At 51.6% G+C, this 21,042-nt stretch overlaps 1 protein-coding gene across 1 annotated transcript in view; it reads left to right on the top strand.

Annotated features, from left to right (window-relative positions):
* MMP24 (matrix metallopeptidase 24 (membrane-inserted)) overlaps nucleotides 1-17,187 on the top strand; it is a 44,173-nt gene extending 26,986 nt beyond the window's left edge. The window contains exons 5-9 of the mRNA XM_009999366.1: nucleotides 3,075-3,236; nucleotides 12,020-12,234; nucleotides 14,359-14,497; nucleotides 15,334-15,600; nucleotides 16,787-17,187. Coding sequence (XP_009997668.1) covers nucleotides 3,075-3,236; nucleotides 12,020-12,234; nucleotides 14,359-14,497; nucleotides 15,334-15,600; nucleotides 16,787-17,124 — 1,121 coding nt within the window. The 3' untranslated portion in view covers nucleotides 17,125-17,187. The remainder of the gene's footprint in view (nucleotides 1-3,074; nucleotides 3,237-12,019; nucleotides 12,235-14,358; nucleotides 14,498-15,333; nucleotides 15,601-16,786) is intronic.
* Nucleotides 17,188-21,042: the final 3,855 nt, after the last annotated feature.

The following is a 21,042-nucleotide window of genomic DNA, read 5'->3' as shown; positions in this document are numbered from 1 at the left end:
TGATGTTCTTCTTCAGGTATGAGCTGTCGTCTTTCTGGGCTTGCTGATTATCTCAAAACTAGTTGGTCTTAGTTGTCTCACTGGTAGTCAAGGACCTAACCAAGATGGGTGATCTGCTGCACCTGAGACTTAACAAGGAAGGGCTGGTGGGTAGTGTGAAGATGAGTAGCATTCTTGGCTGCAGTAACCATGAGATGGTGGAGCTGAGGGTATGTGTCAGAGGGATCCATGCTGAAGTCAGTGCTGTTTAATATCTTCAAGAATGACCTCAAAGACACAGCAGAGCACACCCTCAGAAGTTTGAAGATGATTGAAAATTTGGAGAATTGCTGAATACTAGCAATGATGTCATTCAGAGAGCCCTCAAGAGGCTGGAGAAATGGGCTGACAGGAACCTGGTGAAGCTGAGCAAAGCCCTGCACCTGGGCTTTGTTGGTGACCAACAGACTGCAGAGCAGCTTGGCAGAGGACCTGGGGGTCCTGGTTGACACCAAGTGGAACGTGAGTCAGCAACGTGCCCCTGCAGCACAGGCCAGCAGCATCCAGGCCTGCCTTGGGAAGAGCATTGCCATCAGGTCAGGGGAGATGATCCTGCCTTTCTGCTCAGCACACCTGGGGTGCTGTGTATGGGGCTGCCCAGGCTGAGAAACAGGAAAGTCAAAACCTGAGGGGACACAGTCCTGGACAAACTGCTGTGCTTGACCTTGCTTGACTGTTGGGTTGGACTAGACAATCTCCAGTGGTGCCTCCCAACCTCAACCATTCTGTGAGTCTGTGATCCTGTTTGCCAGCTGTAAAGAGAGCTGGTGTTTGGCTTGGGCAGAAACAAGTGATTTAAGGCTATTTAAAAAAATTTAAATTAAGATAGTGTCTGATCTTATGTTCCTGATAAAGGTTTAGCCCATAGAAGCAAGGAACTCACCTTGATTTATATGTAGACTCACCTAGAGAGGAGCTCTGGATGTTCTCTCAGTACCAAGACTCTTTGGATACTTCAGCAAGGAGGAAAATGTCACAAAATTGATGAAGAAAATCAGTTATAGCAATTAATTTGCAACAGGAGTTGAGTCTTTGAATCCCACTTGAGAACTGGGTGCATCTTCAAAGTTTGTGTGTTTCTGAGAGCCCATGGAGGGTGATCAGTCCTCCAGGCTTTGCCATGAATCTACTTCATGCACTTTATTCTGTACTGTTGGACATTTTATTGACTTGCTTTGCACACACTAGGATTTTCAGCAAGACAAGAAAACAATACTAAGTAGGTCCCTATTTGGGTTTCCTGAATACAGAAATTATGGGATTTGAAATATATATGTGATTAAATGTTAGCCCTTGTGGTTTTGGACATCTGTGTTTGAACATTTATTTGAAATGCATTTATATATTTTAACATGTTTTGTATGTTCAGGTGGTTATCCCTTCCAACTCAGATGTTTAGACAATTTAACCCTTTTGGTGTGATGACGAACTGGGATGGGTTGCCCAGGGAGGTTGTTGATGCCCCAGCCCTGGAGATTTTCAAGGCCAGGTTGGAGGAGGTTTTGTGCAGCCTGGGCTGGTGGTTCCCTGCTCATGGCAGGGGGGTTGGAACTGGATGATCTTTAAGGTCCCTTCCAACCTGAATGATTCTATGATTCTATATAACCAGTTGAGCCCTGGTTGTTACTGACTGTATCTATCTTGAGATGCTGGCAAAGCACCTTACTGTGAAGCCCTGCAGACCTCTGAGCCTATGTTGTCACATTTTGATGGGTAACAGTGAAGCAATGAGTGTTTAAAAAGTGGAGATGGTTCTGTAGGAATCACTGTAGCAGCTCCTGTCCTGAGGAGAGCTCAGCCATCTACACAAAGCAGAACTTAGTTCCTCCTAAGGAAGGTGCAGTTTGGAGATGTGGAGACCAGAGATACACTGTGAGGAGATGCTGCAGAGCAGCCACTGAGCTGCTGCTGCCAAGAGTTTCCTCCCATGTCTGGTCACAAGGGCTCTTGGTTTGTGCCTGGCCAGAAAAGCAGAGCAGCCCCATCCAGGCCCAGCTGAGGGCTCAGGTGTTTTGTTGGCATGGGGAGACTCTTACATCTGTCCTTGTTGGCTGTGTCTTCATCCCTCACACAGCAGTGCCTGTGTCACCTCCCGTGACAAGGTGCCCTCACGGAGTAGGACATCCTGGGACCACTCTAGATCAAGGAGATGAGGGTCCCAGATCCATGGGACTGAAGAGGAGTGTGTGCCTGTAACTCAGAGCTGAAGGTACCTCCTCACACTCCTGCCAGCTGCTGGGCTGGACAGGGCTCCTCAGCCCTTTCTCTTCCTGTCAGGAGCATGTCCCTTCTTTCCTCCTTCCTCCTCCTCCCTCCTGCCTTTGGGATCCAACCCAACCTTTCCCTGTGTGGCTCTGCCTCCTGCAGGGTGGTGCTACCTGTGCTCACCTCCTCCCACAGACATGGCAGTGCCAGGAGGGCAGCAAAGCAAAGCATGTTGAGCAGCCTGTGCTGGAGGAGATGGGCTTGTCCCAGGTACCACACCTGCTGGGGGGGGTGTCAGCCCCAGTCTTCTCTCTCCTTCCTCCTGCCTTGCCAGGTGCCTTGCAGATCTCCTCTAGGATTTAGTGGGCCAGGTCAGATCAGAGCATGGCACCAGAAGACCCAGAAGGGGGACAAAGCTCCCTTCCCACCACATCCACTTGGTGAGCAGGCTGGCAGTGCTCCCACCTCTCCTGGCAGCAGGTGATGGCACCAGAGCAGCCTGTTCTCTTGGCCATTTTCTGTAAACTCTCTATAAAAGAGTCTACAGCCAGTATCCTTCACTCCAGGCAGCTGCCTGTGTTACCTGGTCTGAGGGTGCTCCTGGACATGGGTGGTCATGGGCTGGGAACCTCCTGCCCACTCTGTGACAACGACTGTAAAACCTGCACAGACTTTCAGGACAAAAACCATCTCCAGGAGCTGCCCCTGGCACTGTGACCTGCTGTGCTGTAGGATAGCAAAGAGTTGGCTCCTCACTTGATGAGCTGATGGGGCCTGGGGTTGGGTGGGGCTGTGGCTCTGTCCTGACCTGGCTGTGCCTTCCTCCCCAGGGAACGATCTCTTCCTGGTCGCTGTCCACGAGCTGGGACACGCGCTGGGGCTGGAGCACTCCAATGATCCCAGTGCCATCATGGCTCCTTTCTACCAGTACATGGAAACCCACAACTTCAAGCTGCCCCAGGATGACCTCCAAGGAATTCAGAAAATCTACGGTGAGCAACACTATCTTTGCACTGAGCTTGAGCCTGGTGTGTGATCTACAGCCACGGGCAGGGAGACCCCAAAGTGCTTGGAGCTGGATTTTCTGCTGTAGCTGAGTTGGGAACTGCTGAAAGCCCTTGGTCCACAGCCAGAGACCAGCCAGCTGTCCCAGTGGCAAGATCTTTGCACAGTTTGGGATAACCAGAGCTCCATGATTTCACTGCTGCCCCATCCCTCACCATGTCCCCAGTATCAGGGAGCACTGGAAAGGAGAAAAGAGCCAATCCCAAGGTTGGTCCGTTAGGAACAGCCAGTGGAAATAGAGGGGAAGGATGCAAAGAACATGGAGCATCAAGGAAAGGTAAAGTGTTTGGGCACTTGGGTGTTTTCTCCATGTGTAGAAGGTAGGGGAAAAAAGTTTGGATTTGCTTAGGGAGCTCTTTTAATCTCCAGCTGGACATTGTTGTGCAACATTTGCCACAAAGATACAGGCTCGAGGAACAGAGAGAAAAGGAGCAGAGGGAAGATGGGAGAAAACCAAGAGGCTGGAGATGATGTGATGGGATCATGGGTGCAAAGACAGGGACTTCCAGAGAATTATTGGCTGAAGGCACCTCTGGGGGCAGTGAGGAATGCAGGCTTTGGGAGCCACAGTCAAGGGGAGTATGAGCCAGACAATGTTAATGGATACAGTTGGTGGCAGCCCATGGAAAACAGGTTTTGTCAAACATGCCTGGTCTCATTCTTGGAGGAAAGTACAGGTTTGACAGGGAGGTTAGTGAGTAATTGTAGCATAGAGCAACTGTGCTGTGTGGCTGGGCAATGTTTGTGGCTCCCAGTACCAGCAGAGCAGGTATTATATGAATTACACCTAAAAAAGCACTTGAAAGGTGGTTTTCAGGGGGGAAGCTGGTGTTCCTGAGGGATTGCTGCTGGGATCAGTGACACTAGTCAATGTTTGCATCAGTGATCTGCCAGTGAATTTTAAATTGCTGCTAACAGAGTTTGGGCCAAGCCCTGTAAGACCCTAAAGCATCACAGTGAGACCTGAGAGCTCTAAACTGTGTCAGTTCTTGGAGGCTGATTCCAGATGTTGGTGCCTAAAGAAGAGATCTCTCTCTCTGGGCTGGTTTCCTTGACTCCTGTCTGGGTGCTGGGAAAACCAGACATTTGCAGAGTGCATTTCACCCTCCCTGGAAGGCAGAGAGCCAAGTAAGATCCAACATGTACCATAGGATGGCTTGAAGTACCCCCAGGGGGAGCTGGCTCTTCCCACTAGTGCAGCTGGAGATATCCCTTGATTGTTCATTTCCAGGATGATGTTGCATGGCCCTTGTCCCATGGAATCATTTCATGATGCAGACTTTAACATAGAATATATATTCAAATAGTCAGGGTACCAGAGATTCTGGATGGTTTTGAAATAAAGTGCTGGGATAACAAGTATTTAACTTTCATTCAATAATGTACCCAAGTTTTCAGTTTTGAAAGCTGCTAAAATGTCATTGTGCTGGTTCTGGTTTTAAATGTTGATTTAGTTCCTGTGAACTTTGACTAATCAGAAAGAAAAAATATAATCTTCATTTATCACTAACAGTGAAAATGCAATCAAGGCAATAGTAGTGGTTTCTGTGTTGTCAGATGCCTTGTTGGGAAGGGAGCAGATAAGGAGCTGCCAGCCCTGCTGCTCCACATGGGGGTTCAAACCAGTGTCAGTCATGGCTGAGCTGGGGACCAGTACTGCCCAGCACAGCTGGGGCAGGGACCCAGTGCCTGAACTGGAATGGGGCTCCTGGGTGGGGATGGAGACACTGGCTGATGCTGGTCAGGGCCATGAAGTCCTTTTAGTTTCCTCAAGGCCCTGACAGTTGGTGAGAGGGCCATGGAGATGCTGGGAGGGCTGGAGCAGCTCTGCTCTGGAGCCAGGCTGGGAGAGTTGGGGTGTTCAGCCTGTAGAAGAGAAGGCTCCAGGGAGACCTTGTTCATGCCTGGCAGTATCTCAGGGTGGGTGCAGGAGGATGGAGCCAGACTCTGCTCAGCAGTGCCCAGGGACAGGGCGAGGGGCAACGGGCACAGGCTGGAACATGGGAAGTGCCACTGAAAGATGAGGAGAAACTTCTTTCCTGTGAGGGTGCCAGAGCCCTGGGACAGGCTGCCCAGAGGGGTTGTGGAGTCTCCTTCTCTGGAGACATTCGAGACCCACCTGGATGCAGCCCTGTGGGATGTGCTCCAGGGGATCCTGCTTTAGAGGGGAGTTGGACTTGATGATCTCTGGAGGTCCCTTCCAACCCTGACAATTCCATGATTCTGTGGCATTACCTTCAAGACCTTTTCAAAGCCCAAGGTCACAGAGGAAAGGTCTTCTGATCACTCAAAGATAGACTAAATCATTAAGCCTGGAGGCTCAATGATCTGAGTCCTCCCAGACCTCACTGAGAACTTGTCAACCTCACACATCTTTTCTGCAGCTCGAGGAGAGCTCCTGTCCATGCTGCATCCCATGAGGGCTGAGGTCCAGGGTGGTCATGAAACCACCCCAGCCCCTGCCCAAAGAACTAGGCAACACCAGCTCTGACATCCAGGAACAGGGGATCAGCAGGGCATGATGTCCATGAGCAGATACCACCTTCTCCCAGCCTCATCATTCCTGTGCAGCAAGCAGGGGTTTCATAACCTCCCCCACCAGTGGTGGCCTCCAGAGCAAACCCAGATCCGTGTCACCTACATGGAGGTGTGAGGTGGGTTGTGATGGAACAACAGAAAGACCTGACACAAAATGCTCTGTGAGGTGATGCTGCCTTGTAAGTGGGACCAGCAGAGCAAGCTTTGCTGTTGTCAGGACCTGGAAACCTGAGGCACAGGACCTTCTGATGATGTCTCCTTGAATGTGGGGAGAGAACAGAGTAATATCTGAAACCCTGTCTATAGAAGCTGCAGGATCTGGGATGGTTGGATCCGTGCCCCAAGGTGCTGTGCTTGTAGGAGGGCATGGGAAGGAAAATGTGTGGCACTGGGAGGGCTGGAGGGGTCTCTCTGTTGTGTTGCAGGGACACCAAACTCCCTCTCTCCTTGTTGCATCCCTTCATTTGCATGTTTCCTTATGTCCAGAGACTCTGTTGGACCCAGTGGGAAATACCAGACTCTGGTGCCAGGTCCCCATTCCCAGGAGTGACCACCTGGTTCCTGGTGCTGTCCTTGAGGTCCACCTGACACCAGTAGGACTCAGCAGTGCCCACACCAGCCCTGGAGCTGTAGGTGTTGGGTGTGAAAGGAGGGATCTGATCATGTTGATTGTCTCTGGATGAAGGGGGAGCTGAGGGGCTGCCCAGATCTCCTGGGAGGTTTCTCAGCTGATGGAGAAACACTACTTTGTGTTGTCTCCAGCCAGGACATGCTTCTCTCATCCTACAGATCTTCTGAGTATAAGAAAATGTTCTGTTTTGCAGTGGAGCAGATGTCAGACTTCTGCAGGTTTTTTCCAGAGGGAAACAGGGCTGCAGGCACCATAGCTGGAGCACCTGGCAGAGCCCCAAACTCTCATCATTTGCCTGCCTATGTCTGGGAATTTTGGAACCAGTTTTCTTGCACTCAAAGCAGAGAACCCAACCACAAGGTGAATCTCCTCCTTGCAGATCCCAGCAAAGCATTCCCTTTGGCTTAGAGCAAGGATTTCAGCCATGGACACTTATCTTTCAGGTGAATGTTCCATCATCTGGCTGGCAGCTGACTATTCAGAGGAGAATGTCTATGTGAGAAGGGCTCAAGAAACCCTTCCTGCCACCCAGTGATGATTAATGGTCAGACTTGATGATCTTAAAGGTCTTTTCCAACCAAAATTATGATTCTATGATCTCAAGGGCCTGGCCTGCCCAGCTGTTGGGGAGGCTGTGGGTGCTGTGGTTGCTGTGCAGGCTGCAGAGCACAGTGGCAGGGACACCAAAATACCTGAAACATCCAGTTCCCTTCCCTGCTGAAGCCTGACCCCAGAGTGAGGTGCTCCAGGGACAGGTTCACCAAGGGAGCAAGGGAAACTAGTCCTTCCTGAGCTCTGAGCTGCTGGGGGTGGATCCCCTCAGCTCCCTGAGGTAGCTCGTTGAGTCCCAGCAGGGACCTCTCCTCTCCCCACTGCCCTGGGGTCTGCAGAGCAGCCAGGGCAGCTTCTCTCACTCTCCCTGCCTCGTTCAGATCCCACAGTTTGATCTGAACCTGAGGAGCTTTTCCTGCATCCCTGGGCAGCTGGTGCAGCCCTGCAGGATGTGCTGCAGCTCAGCTTTGGCCAAGAGACACCCCCGTGTGCTCTTCAGAAGCCTCACTCCCCACCTGCTGTCTGGATGGGGGTTGTGTTCTTGAAGTGAATGTTACTGGAGATATTCTTGAAGTGAATATTTGTGGCTGCCCCACGTTTGTGTTGAAGGTCAGGCTGGATGGAGCTCTGAGCAACCTGCTCTAGTGGGAGGTGTCCCTGCCCATGGCAGGAGGTTGTGTCTAGATGAGCTTTAAGGTCCCTCCCAACCCAAACCAGTCTGGGATTGTGTGCTGAAGCAGATAAAGCCAGGCCTTTGTTTGCAGCTGGATCATTGTCTCCCCTGAGGTGTCATGAAGTGTCCTCTGCACTGGCAGCTTGGAGAGCCCCTGGCTCCCCTGAGCTGGCTCTGGGGGCTGTGGAGCCTCGGGCAGGTGCTGAGGGAACACTCTGTCAATAGCCAGGAGGACAGCACGGTTCTCTCTCGTCCTCACCTATCGACACAGTGGCTCCTAAACGCCTCCTCTCTCTGTGTTATCTTCACAGGTCCCCTTGCTATTCAGATGGGCTGCGGCAGAGGAAGCATGAAGGGAGGAGGCAAAGTGCCAGTGGCGGGAGGCACCCCCTGAAGGTGATTGCTGTGACCCAAAAGCTTCCTGACATGCTTTGCCTCGGGTGTGATGGAGAGGAAGGAAGGCTTCTTCTCCTCACAGTGGCTGTAAAGTCCCAGCAAGTTGCTTCCCTCCAGACCAGGAGAGTTCCCAGCTCCAGGAGGTTTCTTTCCTGCTTCCCACGCGGCCGTGGCTGCAGGTTCAGCCCCGGGGGTGGGTTTGGCTCTGGTGCTGGGGTCACAGGCAGGACGAGGTGACCAGGTTCAGGGCCTGTTGCAGACCCATGCAGGAACCTCCCTCCCTCCCTCCCTTAGTGCTTCTCCCAGGGAGATTTGCTCTGACTGCTTCTCTGGGGGTGTTTGGAGACACGGTGGTAGAGGCTGTGATGTGGGGTCACCCTGCCCCTGTGGTCCTGGCAGTGGTGGCTGTAACAGGTTCCTGCAATGAGCACCAAGGTGCCAGCATCTCTTCAGGAGCTCTTTGTGCCCTCAGTCATCTCTGCTGCTGCTGCTGAGCCTCTCACATCTTGCTTGCCCCCATCTGTTCTGGAGGCAGGTCACTGTGGGGAGCAGTAATGACTGAGCACCTGGGGTCTGTGCCTCCTGCTCCCATGCCAGGCTCTGCTCTCAAGTGTCTCAGGAGACCAGAGTCTTTCTGCAGCAGGGAATGGGCAACGAGGGCAAATGAAAGGTGCTGCATCTGGGGAGGGACCACCCCAGGGATCAGGACAGGTCGGGGCTGAGAGAGCAGCTCTGGGGAGAAGGACCTTGGGTTCCTGCTGGACAACAGATGCTCATGAGCCAACAATGTGTCCTTGCAGCCAAGGAGGGACAGTGGCCTCCTGGGCTGTGTTAGGAACAGTGTGGTCAGAAGGCCGAGGGAGGTTCTCCTGCCCCTCTGCTCTGCCCTGGGGAGGCCACATCTGGAATATTGTGACCAGTTCCAGAGGGACAAGGAGCTGCTGGAGAGAGTCCATCCCAGGGCACTGAGGTGCTGAGGGGCTGGAGCAGCTGCCTGTGAGGAAAGGCTGGGAGAGCTGGGGCTGCTCAGCTGGAGAGGAGGAGGCTGAGGGGGGGTCTGCTCAGTGCTGGTCAATATCTGCAGGGGGTGGCAGGAGGATGGGCCAGACTCTGCTCAGGGGTGTCCAGGGACAGGACAAGGGGCAATGGGCACAAGCTGGAGCTCAGGAGGTTTGACCTGATTATAATCAAATACTTCTTTCTGTAGCTGTCAGGCCACCCACAGGCAGTGACAAAGTGAAGGCAGCGATTAAAAGTGAAAGTGCAATCTGTGCAAGCACCAGAGGAGCCAGGACTTCAGCCAGGGTGAAGCAGAAGGCCCAGAATGCATAAAAGCAGGAAGAAAGGTGAAAGGAAAAATCCATGGCTGGCAGGGAAGGGCAGTAGGAGGAATGTTTGAAGTGAAATGACAGATTCTGCACCCAAGCAAGGTGCAGTGCAGCTGCCAAACGTGCAGGAAGCCTTGATGGTGCTGGGCACCTCCCTCAGAGCAGTGTCCTGGCCCTGGTTTGGCTCTTGCAAGCCCCGGGGACGTACAGTGGCCCTGCCCCTGTTGTTGGTCCTTGTCATCTCTTTCCATTGCTCTAGCAAACGTTTCGGTCAAGTGAAACCTCTGGTTCACCTGAGTAATTGCTGGTTGCATCCTCCTCAGCAGTGTGGGCACCTGCTGCCCTGCCCGTGACTGCCTCCTGCTTCCGTGGCACCTGAGGGCTGGTGAGAACCTTCCCCTCAGCCCCCAGGGGTGCCAGTGCTATTTTAACTTTCCTCTTCTCCAGAGAAGGCTGTGACAGACCTTGGGCACTGCAGTGCAGTGTGAGCAAGTTGCAGTGACTGTCGTGCAGCAGGGCTGGGCAGGGTCTGAGCTGTCCTCCCTGGTGAGGAGAGGGGTCTGGTGCAACTCCAGGCATGCAGGAGATGCTAGGAAGGAATTCTGTGCTGTGAGGGTGGTGAGACCCTGGCCCAGGTTGCCCAGAGAAGCTGTGGCTGCCCCATCCCTGGCAGTGTTGAAGGGCAGGTTGGATGGGGCTTGGAGCAGCCTGGGCTGGTGGGAGGTGTCCCTGCCCATGCAGGGGTTGGGACTGGATGATCTTTAAGGTCCCTCCAACCCAAACCAGTCTGGGATTTTGTGATTCTGCAACTGTTACATTTCTAGATGTGACCACAACACCACAGTCCTCAGGCTGCACCTCCCTGGCAGGTTCTCTGCATCTTTGTGACCCATCAGACACATTCCTTCCTGCCTCGCTCTGTTCTCCTTTAAAAGACGGGGGAAAAATAAAGTCATGTCCTCATCTTACTGCTCATTCTCATCTCTTCTCCTCTCCACATGTGGTGCTTTTTGGTTTGTTATTTCTGGAGATCCAGAACTGCTCTTGATTTGAATGTCTTTATCCATGTGCTGTGTCTGAGAAGCAGAACTGGCCTGAGTCACAAAACCTGGCACTTCCTCAACATCACAGCCATGAACCCCCACACAGGATTCTTACCATTGCAGCCTTAATAACACTTAAATATGATGTTTTTTCTCTCATGATCTCTTTGTGACTCACTGGGAGGGTTTTCCCTCACCCAGTCACCCTCCCAGGAGACGTTAAGCCCTCAGTCATTATAGATACCCTTGGAAAAGGTGACATTTAGGAGCTAAGTTGCCATGGACACTTGAGCACCTCGTTGTTTTAGGCAGCACAGTTCAAATGTCCATCTGCAGGAGTCCTCTTCTGACCCCACAGATGTGGCTTCCATAGGTATCCAGGTCCTTACTGGCTGAGCCCTTCTCTTTTCCCAAGGGCCTGTGGTGAGAGGACAAGGGGGAATGGCTTAAAACTGGAAGAGGGGAGGTTTAGATTAGACATTGGGAAGGAGTTTGTTACAATGGGGGTGGTGAAGCACTGGAGCAGGTTGCCCAGAGGTGCTGGAGGTTCCACCCCATGAGACATTCAAGGTCAGGCTTGATGGGGCTCTGAGCAACCTGATCTAGGTAAAATGGTCCCTGCTCAGTGCAGGGGCTGGACTGGGTGACCTTGAGAGGTCCCTTCCAACCCCACCTGTGATTCTGTGATAATCCATACAAATGAACAGGCAAATCCCATTTTATTTCATCTGATACAAAACTTGCCAAAACCTCTTGCTTCTAGTAGCTTTCTGCTTCTTGCCATATGAACTTGTGGCCTTCTCTGAGGAGCAACAGGAAATTGGTGACTCTCTTCATTAGATCTGAGCCAGATTTTCGCATTGTTCATGAAATCATCCTCAGGCAGAGCTGGTTTAAAATCAGAGCTCTGCTCCCAGGGTGTCACTGGGGGTGGTGTAACTCCCTACACTCCTGCAGCCTTGTTTGGTCTCCAAGCTGAGCTGGGGAGGGGTCTGCAGGGGGACCTGTGTCTGTGGGGACATCCTGGAGTGCCAGCGTGGTCCTTGTCCTGGCTGTTCCCCAGGGTTCCTGTGCTGTGCTGAGAGCACAGACTGGGGACTAAACTGGAGTAAATTCATTGCTTCCTAATGTCTAATCCCCCTGTAGGTCTCCTTAGACTGTAGCCTTGGTTTTCACACCCTTTCTGCTGGTTTTGCTTCACTTTTTTGGCTGTGGTTGGGTTTGTTTGTGGCCCATTAACATTTCTGTTCAAGGGTTATTACCTTCCATTTCTGGTGGGAACGTGGTTGATGTGGCTTCTTCCTTTTAGCTCCAGCCTCCCTGGGAAGATCTACAAAAGCCTAGTGGCTCTTCTTCAGCTCTTCCCACTCACCTGCTTTGGAATATCTTTCCTGCATGGATGCACCTTCTCAGCTCCCCATTTCTAGGCCATGAGCTGGTGTGTAAATTCCTCCCACTGCTGCTCATCCAGCCTTACTCAAACCCACGAGGGGAGGACAGAGAACCCAAGCTGCTCCACTTTGCTGAACATGTTTCTTTTCACTTCTAGGTCCTCCTGTTGAGCCCCTGGAGCCAACCAGGCCTTTACCCACTCTTCCTGTTCGCAGAATTCACTCCACCTCAGAAAGGAAACACGAGAGGCAGCCAAGACCCCCCAGTCCTCCTCTGGGTGACAGGCCATCCCCTCCAGGCTCAAAACCCAACATCTGTGATGGCAACTTCAACACCGTGGCTCTCTTCAGAGGAGAAATGTTTGTTTTCAAGGTACTGAGGATTCTTTCCTGCTTACTCACAAGTATTTCTTTAGTTTTATTGCTGGAAAGGATATATAGAAGTATAAGGTGGTGTCTGTGGAAACAGCTCAGTTCCTCTGAGGCTGAGGCTGGTGTCTTGGGGTGAACTGAGTGTGTCCAGCAGGTCGAGGGGGGTTCTCCTCCCCCTCTGCTCAGCCCTGGTGAGACCACATCTGGAGTGTTGTGTCCAGTTCTGGGCTCCCAGTTTAAGAGGGACAGGGATCTACTGGGGAGAGTCCAAGGGAGGCTACAAAGATGATGAAGGGACTGGAACACCTGCCTGATGAGGAAAGGCTGAGAGACCTGGGGCTGCTCAGTCTGGAGAGGAGAAGACTGAGGGGGGATCTAATGAGTGTCTATCAATACATGAGGGCAGCAAGAAGGTAGGAAAAGCTCTTGTCACTTGTGCCCTGGGACAGGACAAGGGGCAATGGATTCACCAGGAAGTTCCACCTCAAGATGAGGAAGAACTTCTTTGCTGTGAGGGTGACAGAGCCCTGGGCCAGGCTGCCCAGAGAGGCTGTGGAGTCTCCTTCTCTGGAGACTTTCCAGACCTGTCTGGATGCCTTTCTGAGTGACCTGCCCTAGTTTTTGTGGTCCTGCTCTGGCAGAGGGGTTGGACTGGATGATCTTCAGAGGTCCCTCCCAACCCCTGACATCCTTGGATCCTCTGAATGAGCAATATTAGCAGGAAATGTAAGCAGGTTGGTTGTGTAGTACTTGGAAACAGTTCCTGATGGGATCCACAAAATGCCCAGGCAGCCTGTGCACCAAAATGGGAACTGGATGCACTACCAGGGAATTCAGACACCATCAAGCTCAGGGAGAAGCCGCCAGCAAAGCCAGGAAGCAAACCCAGAACCTGACCAGGGATTAAGGGCTGTTGCCTCCAGGGATTGCAGGCATCCAAGGAGCACTCAGCCAACCTGAAGCTCATGGGGGAGTTTGAGTCAACCTTGCTTGTGAGCTACAGCCAGGGAAGAAGGACCAGCTTTGCTCAATAACCAAGGTCAGAGTGCTTTGACTATGGAAATCCACAGTCCCATTCCCAAAATACCTGTAGCTTTCCCTCTGCCCAGTGAAGGTGCATGTGGAGAGGGATATATGGAAAGTCATTCAATGGACAAACCACATCAGTTGCAGAAAATGCCTAAACTGACAGTATCTGGGAGAAGTCTCACAGGTTCTGTCCTGCTCTGACTCCTCCCTGGGTGTCCCTTTGGCCTTAACTAACCATCTCCTATTGAAAGGGCTGTTTCCTAGAATCATAGAATGGTTTAGGTTGGGAGGGAACTTAAAAACCAACCAGTCCCACCCCCTGCATGGGCAGGGACACCTCCCACCAGCCCAGGCTGCTCCAAGCCCCATCCAACCTGCCCTTCAACACTGCCAGGGATGGGGCAGCCACAGCTTCCCTGGGCAACCTGGGCCAGGCTCTCACCACCCTCACACCAAAGAATTTCCCCCTCATGTCTCACCTCAATCTCCCCTCTTCCAGTTTTCATCCATCCCCCCTTGTCCTCTCCCTCCCTGCCTTTGTCCCAAGCCCCTCCCCAGCTTTCCTGGAGCCCCTTCAGGCACTGGAAGCTGCTCTAAGGTCTCCCTGGAGCCTTCTCTTCTCCAGGCTGAACACCCCAACTCTCCCAGCCTGGCTCCAGAGCAGAGCTGCTCCAGCCCTCTGAGCATTTAATAACTCCTCTGTGCCTTTGCACCTTGTGTGCTTCATGCAGCCACCAGGTGATGTGTGAGTCTCCCAGGGGCTGAGAGTGGAGCACCAGCTGGAGCAGGGCAGGTGTGACACCCCAGTGATGAGACACAAAGTGGTCCCTCACAGATGAGTTCATAATGCTTATGACTGTGGACTTGCTTCCCCCTGCTCCTCTTCCCTCTCTCCTCTGCTCCTTGGTTCCCAGCCCCAACAACCAACTTCTCACCCTCCCAGCTTCCCCCCCTGGGCTGGAGCTGCTGCCTGATCCAGGACATCTCAGTAATGGTCACGGGGACTGGGCAGGCAGGACCAGTGCTTAGTGCTGGACACCTAGCCTGGTTTGACTGCCAGGTCACTCTGGTCTGAAGGTGCTTCTGGCTCCCCCAGGATCGCTGGTTCTGGCGGCTGCGCAACAACCGGGTGCAGGAGGGTTATCCCATGCAGATCGAGCACTTCTGGAAGGGCCTTCCCGCCAGGATCGACGCCGCCTACGAGCGCTCTGATGGGAAGTTTGTCTTCTTCAAAGGTACAGCCAGTGCAGCTCCCCACACCCTCCCCACCCCCCCAGCACTCTGTGCTTCCGTGGGGTGAAGCTGGTGACACCCGGGCAGGGTGGGGTGGGGTGGGCTGGTCTTACCAGGGCAACATGAAGCTGCTGTTGATGAGTGGAGTTGTAGAGTCATGGAAGGGACCTTAAACAACATCTAGTTCCAAGCCCTCTGCTGTGGGTTTGGACACATGGACATGGGAGTTGGTTTCTGTGTGATAACAAAGAGTTACTCCTGTTCCCCATGGAGCTTCAGCCCATCTCCCTGAACATGTTTTGGGGCCTCTCCAGGTACTCCCAGACCACGATTCTGGACAGTGGGCTCCTAAAGAGACAAAATGTCCAACCTTCTGCTGAGGCCCCTCATCAGCTCCTTGTGCTGTGACAGTGTCTGAGAAGGATCCTGTCACTTGGGAGCAGGTTGCAAGCAAGGCAGGGTGGCTGGAAAGCATCAGGGTGGCCCTGGCCAAACATGCAGCTCCTGCTCTCCTGCATTTATCTCTGCAGCTTCAGTCCCTCAGCTCAATAAACCATTCAGACTTGAGGGAGGCAACAGAAGTGAGCAAAAGGCAAAGACAGGGTATGAGAGGTGTCTGAATTCATGACTGGCCTAGAGAAGGTAAATGGGAAGGGGTTGTTCACCATCTAGAGCTGAGGAGCAGCAAATGAAACCAGGTCTCAGGTGCAGGAGGAGCAGCTTTTCCACACAACACTCTGGAGGTCCCGGGGTCATTGTGGCTGTTTTTACATTCCCATCAACTCAGCTCCTAACGAGGCAAATCCGTGTGTTTTTTGTGTCCCCCCTTCATCTCTAGGAGACAAATACTGGGTTTTTAAAGAGGTGACAGCAGAGCCAGGCTACCCACACAGCCTGGTGGAGCTGGGGAGCTGCCTGCCCCGCGAGGGCATCGACACGGCGCTGCGCTGGGAGCCCGTGGGCAAGACCTACTTCTTCAAAGGGGACAGGTACTGGAGGTACAACGAGGACAAGAGAGCAACCGACCCAGGATACCCCAAGCCCATCACCGTGTGGAGAGGAATCCCTCAGGCTCCCCAGGGAGCTTTTATCAGCAAGGAGGGCTGTATGTATCTGCAGCACTGCTCCTGCACCAGTGGTTTGTCTGCCTGGGGAGCTGGGGTGTTGGGTGGGGGGTGTTGGGAGTAGGTCCTGAGATGGGACTCAAGGCTCAAAAGTCCTGGGGTCCCACTGGCACCCATGAGGCCCCACAGGCTGAGATCCTTCCTGACCCTCATCCCAACCCATCTTCCTCCTCAGCTGCCAAACCACGTTATTGTGAAGCCAGCTCTGGGTGATGAGAAGGGGACTTCTGGTTTTGCTACCACAACAGTCCCTACCCCAGTTCTCCTGGGTCTTGATTGTGAGGACACTGTAACTTAGATTTCCCTCCTGGTTTCCTTCCTGTAGCTCACTCAGTCACTGTTGCAGGCTCTGAAGTTACCCATGATCTGAGCAGGGGCTTGGACCTCTAGAGGCTCCTTCCAACATATTTATCTCTCTGATTTGAAGAGCTCTCCTTCCAGCTGGGGAAAGAACCAAGAGAAGGGGCTTGTGCTGCTGAGGCCGTGTTTGAGTTTGGGGCTGCAGTGGGAGATGAGGGCTGAGCTAGGCTGGAGGATGGCAGGGAGGGCCAGCCCAGCTGCAGGACAGATGCAGGAAACCCAACACTTGCCCTGCTCTTCCTTTCTCCTTTTTTCTCTTTTTATTTCTAATCATTAGAAAATGAGTCCTCTGGGGAGGTGAGGGGTAGTTCAGGAAACGTAGCATAAACCTGCCTTTTACTTTGCAGGATGAGTCTGCTCCTTAGCAAAAGCCAAATCTTCTGGATTCTGTGGCCAAAAGGCCTCATCTTACTCAGCATTTGCTGCCTCAGGCTGGGTGAACAGAAACCTCGTATATTCTTCTAAACCCAGTTGCCCTCAGACACACACACTCTCACCCTGCAGGTGCTGTTAATTGGTTGGTAATGACGAGTATTTACAGATGCTTTAGTGAAAAGTCACTTCAGAGCACTTCCAGTTGGGTGGGATTTTTTTATTCCCAGCTTGTCCTGGCCAGGCTGGAGTGGTGCCCTGTGGGCAGCACTGCACCCACAGGCCAGGGTCACAGCTCCTCCTTTGGAGCTGAGCTCCAAAACCACCTTCACTTTCCCATGGCTTTGGGACGCCCTGTGTTTGGAGGTGCCACCTCCAGCCTCTCCGCACGAGCTGGTCAGTGTGGTGAGACACCTTCTCTGTTCTGTCTCCTAGTTTACACCTACTTCTACAAGGGGAAGGAGTACTGGAAGTTCGACAACCAGCGGCTGAGCGTGGAGCCAGGCTACCCCAGGTCCATCCTGAAGGACTGGATGGGCTGCAACCAGAAGGACGTGGAGCGGAGCAAGGACAGACGCCTCCCCCACGACGACGTGGACATCATGGTGACAATCAACGACGTGCCCAGCACTGTCAATGCCATTGCTGTGGTCATCCCTTGCATCCTGTCCCTCTGCATCCTTGTCCTGGTCTACACGATCTTCCAGTTCAAAAACAAAGAGGTGCAGCAGAACGTTGTTTACTACAAAAGACCTGTCCAGGAGTGGGTATGACACAGCTGCACAACCCCTGGGGCTGGTGAGGACTTATGGACACACACAAAAAGAACAAACAAAGGGGAAGAAAATAAAAGAAACAACAAAGCATTCAGAAGCCTACCAAACAAAACTACTTCAGTGACCTACTGGTTTTGGACAGCCTGGGACTGAAAGAAGCAGGAAAACTGGAACAAAATGCAGGCAGCCCTGCACTCTGGAGCCTCTTTCCTTCCTAGAGCCCGAGGGCCGTGTCAGTCCTGGTCTGCCATTCTGCCCAGGCTCGTTGTCAACTGCAGAGTCTTCAAGACAGTTGTCAACTGAAAGCCTTCAGTTCCCTGCACCAGTGCTCCCTGGTAAACCCAGCATTCTCCAGTGTAGCTAGACCACCTCCAAACAGAACCATTTTTTTAATAGCTGTCTCATAAACAAATTAAAGATCATGAAATCTATGGACAGGAACAATTCAGTATCGTGAGCAGAAGGCATTCTGATGCTGAACCATTCTAAAAGATCTTCTTAGTTTATTACCAAATCCAGGGGATTTCCTGGATACAATTTTCCAATACCTGCTGGTCAGATGTTTTGTACATTCATAACTACCCGAGGCTGCCACTCAGCACAGTGCATGAGGAACCCTGAGCACTCCAAGAGGTTGAAGGGTGAAGAGCAGAAGCTCAAGAAGCACCAAACCAGACACCATAAATGTCACTTGGCACCAACAAGCCCTAGATTGGGACAATCTGAAGACAAAATAAATGGGTCTTAAAAAAAAACAAACCCAACAAACCAAACAAGAAACACAACAATCACAGGAATAATTGTTTTGGGAGCCATTAATGCTAGAAAGATTTAATGTCATATAATGTTGTTTTAAGCTCCCATCAGCAAGAACCAATGAACCAAGAGTTACTGAGAAGTATGTGTAGCTGTAGCCTGCACTGTGCCCTGTCAGGATGCTGGGAAAAGGTGAATTGTTGTTACGTGGCATGTGTAACTAGATTGTGGAACTTGTATGTTGGGTTTCAGGAGAATGGAAATGTTTGTTTGGAGTGAGGTCGTCATGATATTTTGCTGACATCATCAAGGTACAATAAGAATTAGGCCTGTTCATACAACTAGATCCAGTCCCTGTAGATGTTACAAACATTATATGCCTTCAGATTTTGGTTTTCTTCCCAGGCAAGTATTTGGCAAGGAGGAAAGTGCCAGAGAGTGAGGCCATGAGAGACACACCTGAGACATGAACATCAGGTAAAGACTGGAAAAACAGCTGAGCTTTGGGCTGGTAACTTCTCACGTCTCTTCCTACAACAGCAGCTTCTGCTCATCCCTCTTCCAGTAGGGAATGGTTTAGGATGCTGTTATTTCTATCTTGTTAAGAGTGGAAGAAGAGCTTCTGTCCATGCAGTGCAGGGGTGAAGCCCAGCCCTCTGCTGAGGTGCCACTCACATCAGCACATGAACTGCTTCCCTCTCACAACATCTGAATTTCATTCAGTGCAATGCTCAGAATGCCCAGTCAGTGTAGAACAAGCACAGCTTTGTCATGTCAGCTGTATTAAAAAAAATAAATCCAAGGCTGACAACCATGCTAAAAATATTCCTCATTAGCAGGCTGAGGAAGGAAGGAGCAGAAAGATTTGTTAGCATTCTGAATTTCTAACTAGTCCTCAACTACTGCTGTGGTGAAGCAGGAAGGACAAATAGATACTTCTGGTGAAGCCCACTAGGACTGCATCTCATGTGGTCTCAAACTATACTTTTGTCTTTCATAATTGATTTCCATAGCCAAGCTGTTTATTGTGTTTAAACATAAAAAAATACTACTACAGATGTATGACAGAGTCAGTCAGAAGCTGGTAGATGCAGAACTTTGAATTGTAGTGAAAAGTAAAAATGTGATAATGTCTCATGATGGGTGAAGGAGTGCAAAGGACCAATTGAAATCAGAGATATTAATTAGAGACCCCCTTGCCCCCCCATGCTACTCCCTCTGTGTCCTTTAGGTGTGGTAGGATGCACAGTGAACACCACAGCCACGTGGCACCATCACACTCATCTGCTGCCATCATCTCTGGGACTGGGACAGCCCCAACCTTTGAGCAACTCCCAACAGCCATCATTAAAAACAAACCAACAACTTTACAACCTGGAGAAATGCCTGGGTTTTGTTGCTATTTTTTTTTTTTTTTCCTTTTGGCCAAAGGGGATGTTTTGGGCTGGGCAATGGACACAAGGCCTGGGATGGGGGTGCCTGGATGCAGTGGGGTCCCCACTCCCCACATTTAACATCCCCCATCACAAAGCACATACAAAGGTCCAGCTGAGTGTTGCACAGAGCTCTTCTAAGTGCCCCAAGCCATGTAATGCTTAATTAATTAATGTAATTACCACACCCACGTAATAATTACCACATTACGTGTGACTCCCCCTGCCTGAGCTGCTGTTGCTCAGTCCCCATTTCAGACCCTTGTTCTCACAAGCTCCAACTGCCACACAGGTTCTTGTGGGAAGTCATTACAGGAGCACAGGAATCTCCCCCCCTTCCCTGGCTTCTTCTGGAGTTTTTAGTTTAGAGAACCCGAATTTAACAACAAAGTAGATAAAACTTTACCTACGAATAGACAAGCTTGGCAACTACTCTGCAACACTTGCAGCTCAGCTACACGTGGTGCTGGAGGTCAAGCTGCTTCTGGAGCTGCAGAGAATCATGTTCACTTGGGCCTTCTTGTCCTAATTAACTCCTACCATTCCATCTGGGGTTCTGCCTGCTGGGGGAGGCTGAGCACATCTGTGTTCACACACCTACCTTCAGGTCCAGACTCTGCTCTCATGCTGCTCAGAGGTCATCACAGCAGGTTTGAAATCGAGATCTTCAACCACAACAGGCTCCAAGTCCACTCCAGCTGCACTGAATCTTCCTCTGGATCAACCAGCAGCCTCAGCCTTACTAGTCACAGTCAGTGTGGGCAAGATGCCCTGCACTCATCCACTGCCTCTCCTAACCAGGACACAGTAGCACTGGACACTGTGGCTTCCAGCAGTTCCCTGTGAAACTCCTGGAAAAATCTAACCAGTTAGATTTATTTTTTTTCCCCACCCTCAAGCATGTAAAGGGGCTTCCCTCTCATTCATGGGATCACTTACCCAGGGTCCCTGAAAGCCTTTGGCACAACTTGCCAAATGCCTCTGGAAACAGAGAAACCATGAGAGCAGCCCTTCTCCACCCTGGGGACTCCTCTTGAGGCCTCCACAGCTCTTACAGAATCGTAGAATCAACAAGGTAGGAGAAGACCTTCAAGATCAAGTCCAACCATCAGCCCATCTCTCCTGGGAGACCTGACTTGCCATTAACCCACCAAGGTTATACTCTCATGATACCACATACCCATGTTCCTACTAATTCCATCCTTTACTGCAGTTTCCCTTGTGCACAGGTCCATCTTACTCATCCAGAGTTCCCACAAGAACAGAGCAGGGATCACATTTCCCACCTCTCCAGTTCCCAAGCTTCACAACAGCTGTGGCAGGTCCCCCAGCAGGCAGAGGACCCTGCAGTGCTGCCCAGCTCTTTGGCAGATCACAACCCCCAAGACAGTCCCAGTATCTTTCCTATCAAAGGATTTGGATCACACAGACTGGATGTTTTGTTTTTTTTTTTTACACGTAACACACACCAAGATCAACAGAAACCAGGATTCCTTCCTATCAACTGGAATGAAAGAACAAAAGCAAGTTACAGAGGGCACAGAGGACACCTCCAGGCTCCCTGGTTTCACAGCTGATGACCACGTGCTGGCAGGACAGTCAGACCCTTTGAAGTGGCCATAGGAGGCACCTTCCAGCCCTTCCCCACTGAGCTGTGCTCCAAGGAGACCTGGAGGCAGTGGCAGGGGAGGTCAGTCCACCCCACCAAAGCACCAACACCTCTCAG

This window comes from Chaetura pelagica, unplaced genomic scaffold (assembly GCF_000747805.2).
Source record: "Chaetura pelagica isolate M959 unplaced genomic scaffold, ChaPel_1.0 scaffold376, whole genome shotgun sequence".
Classification (NCBI taxonomy): Eukaryota; Metazoa; Chordata; class Aves; order Apodiformes; family Apodidae; genus Chaetura; species Chaetura pelagica.
The sequence above is the reverse complement of the archived record's forward strand: the minus strand, read 5'-3'. Positions and strand labels throughout refer to the sequence as shown.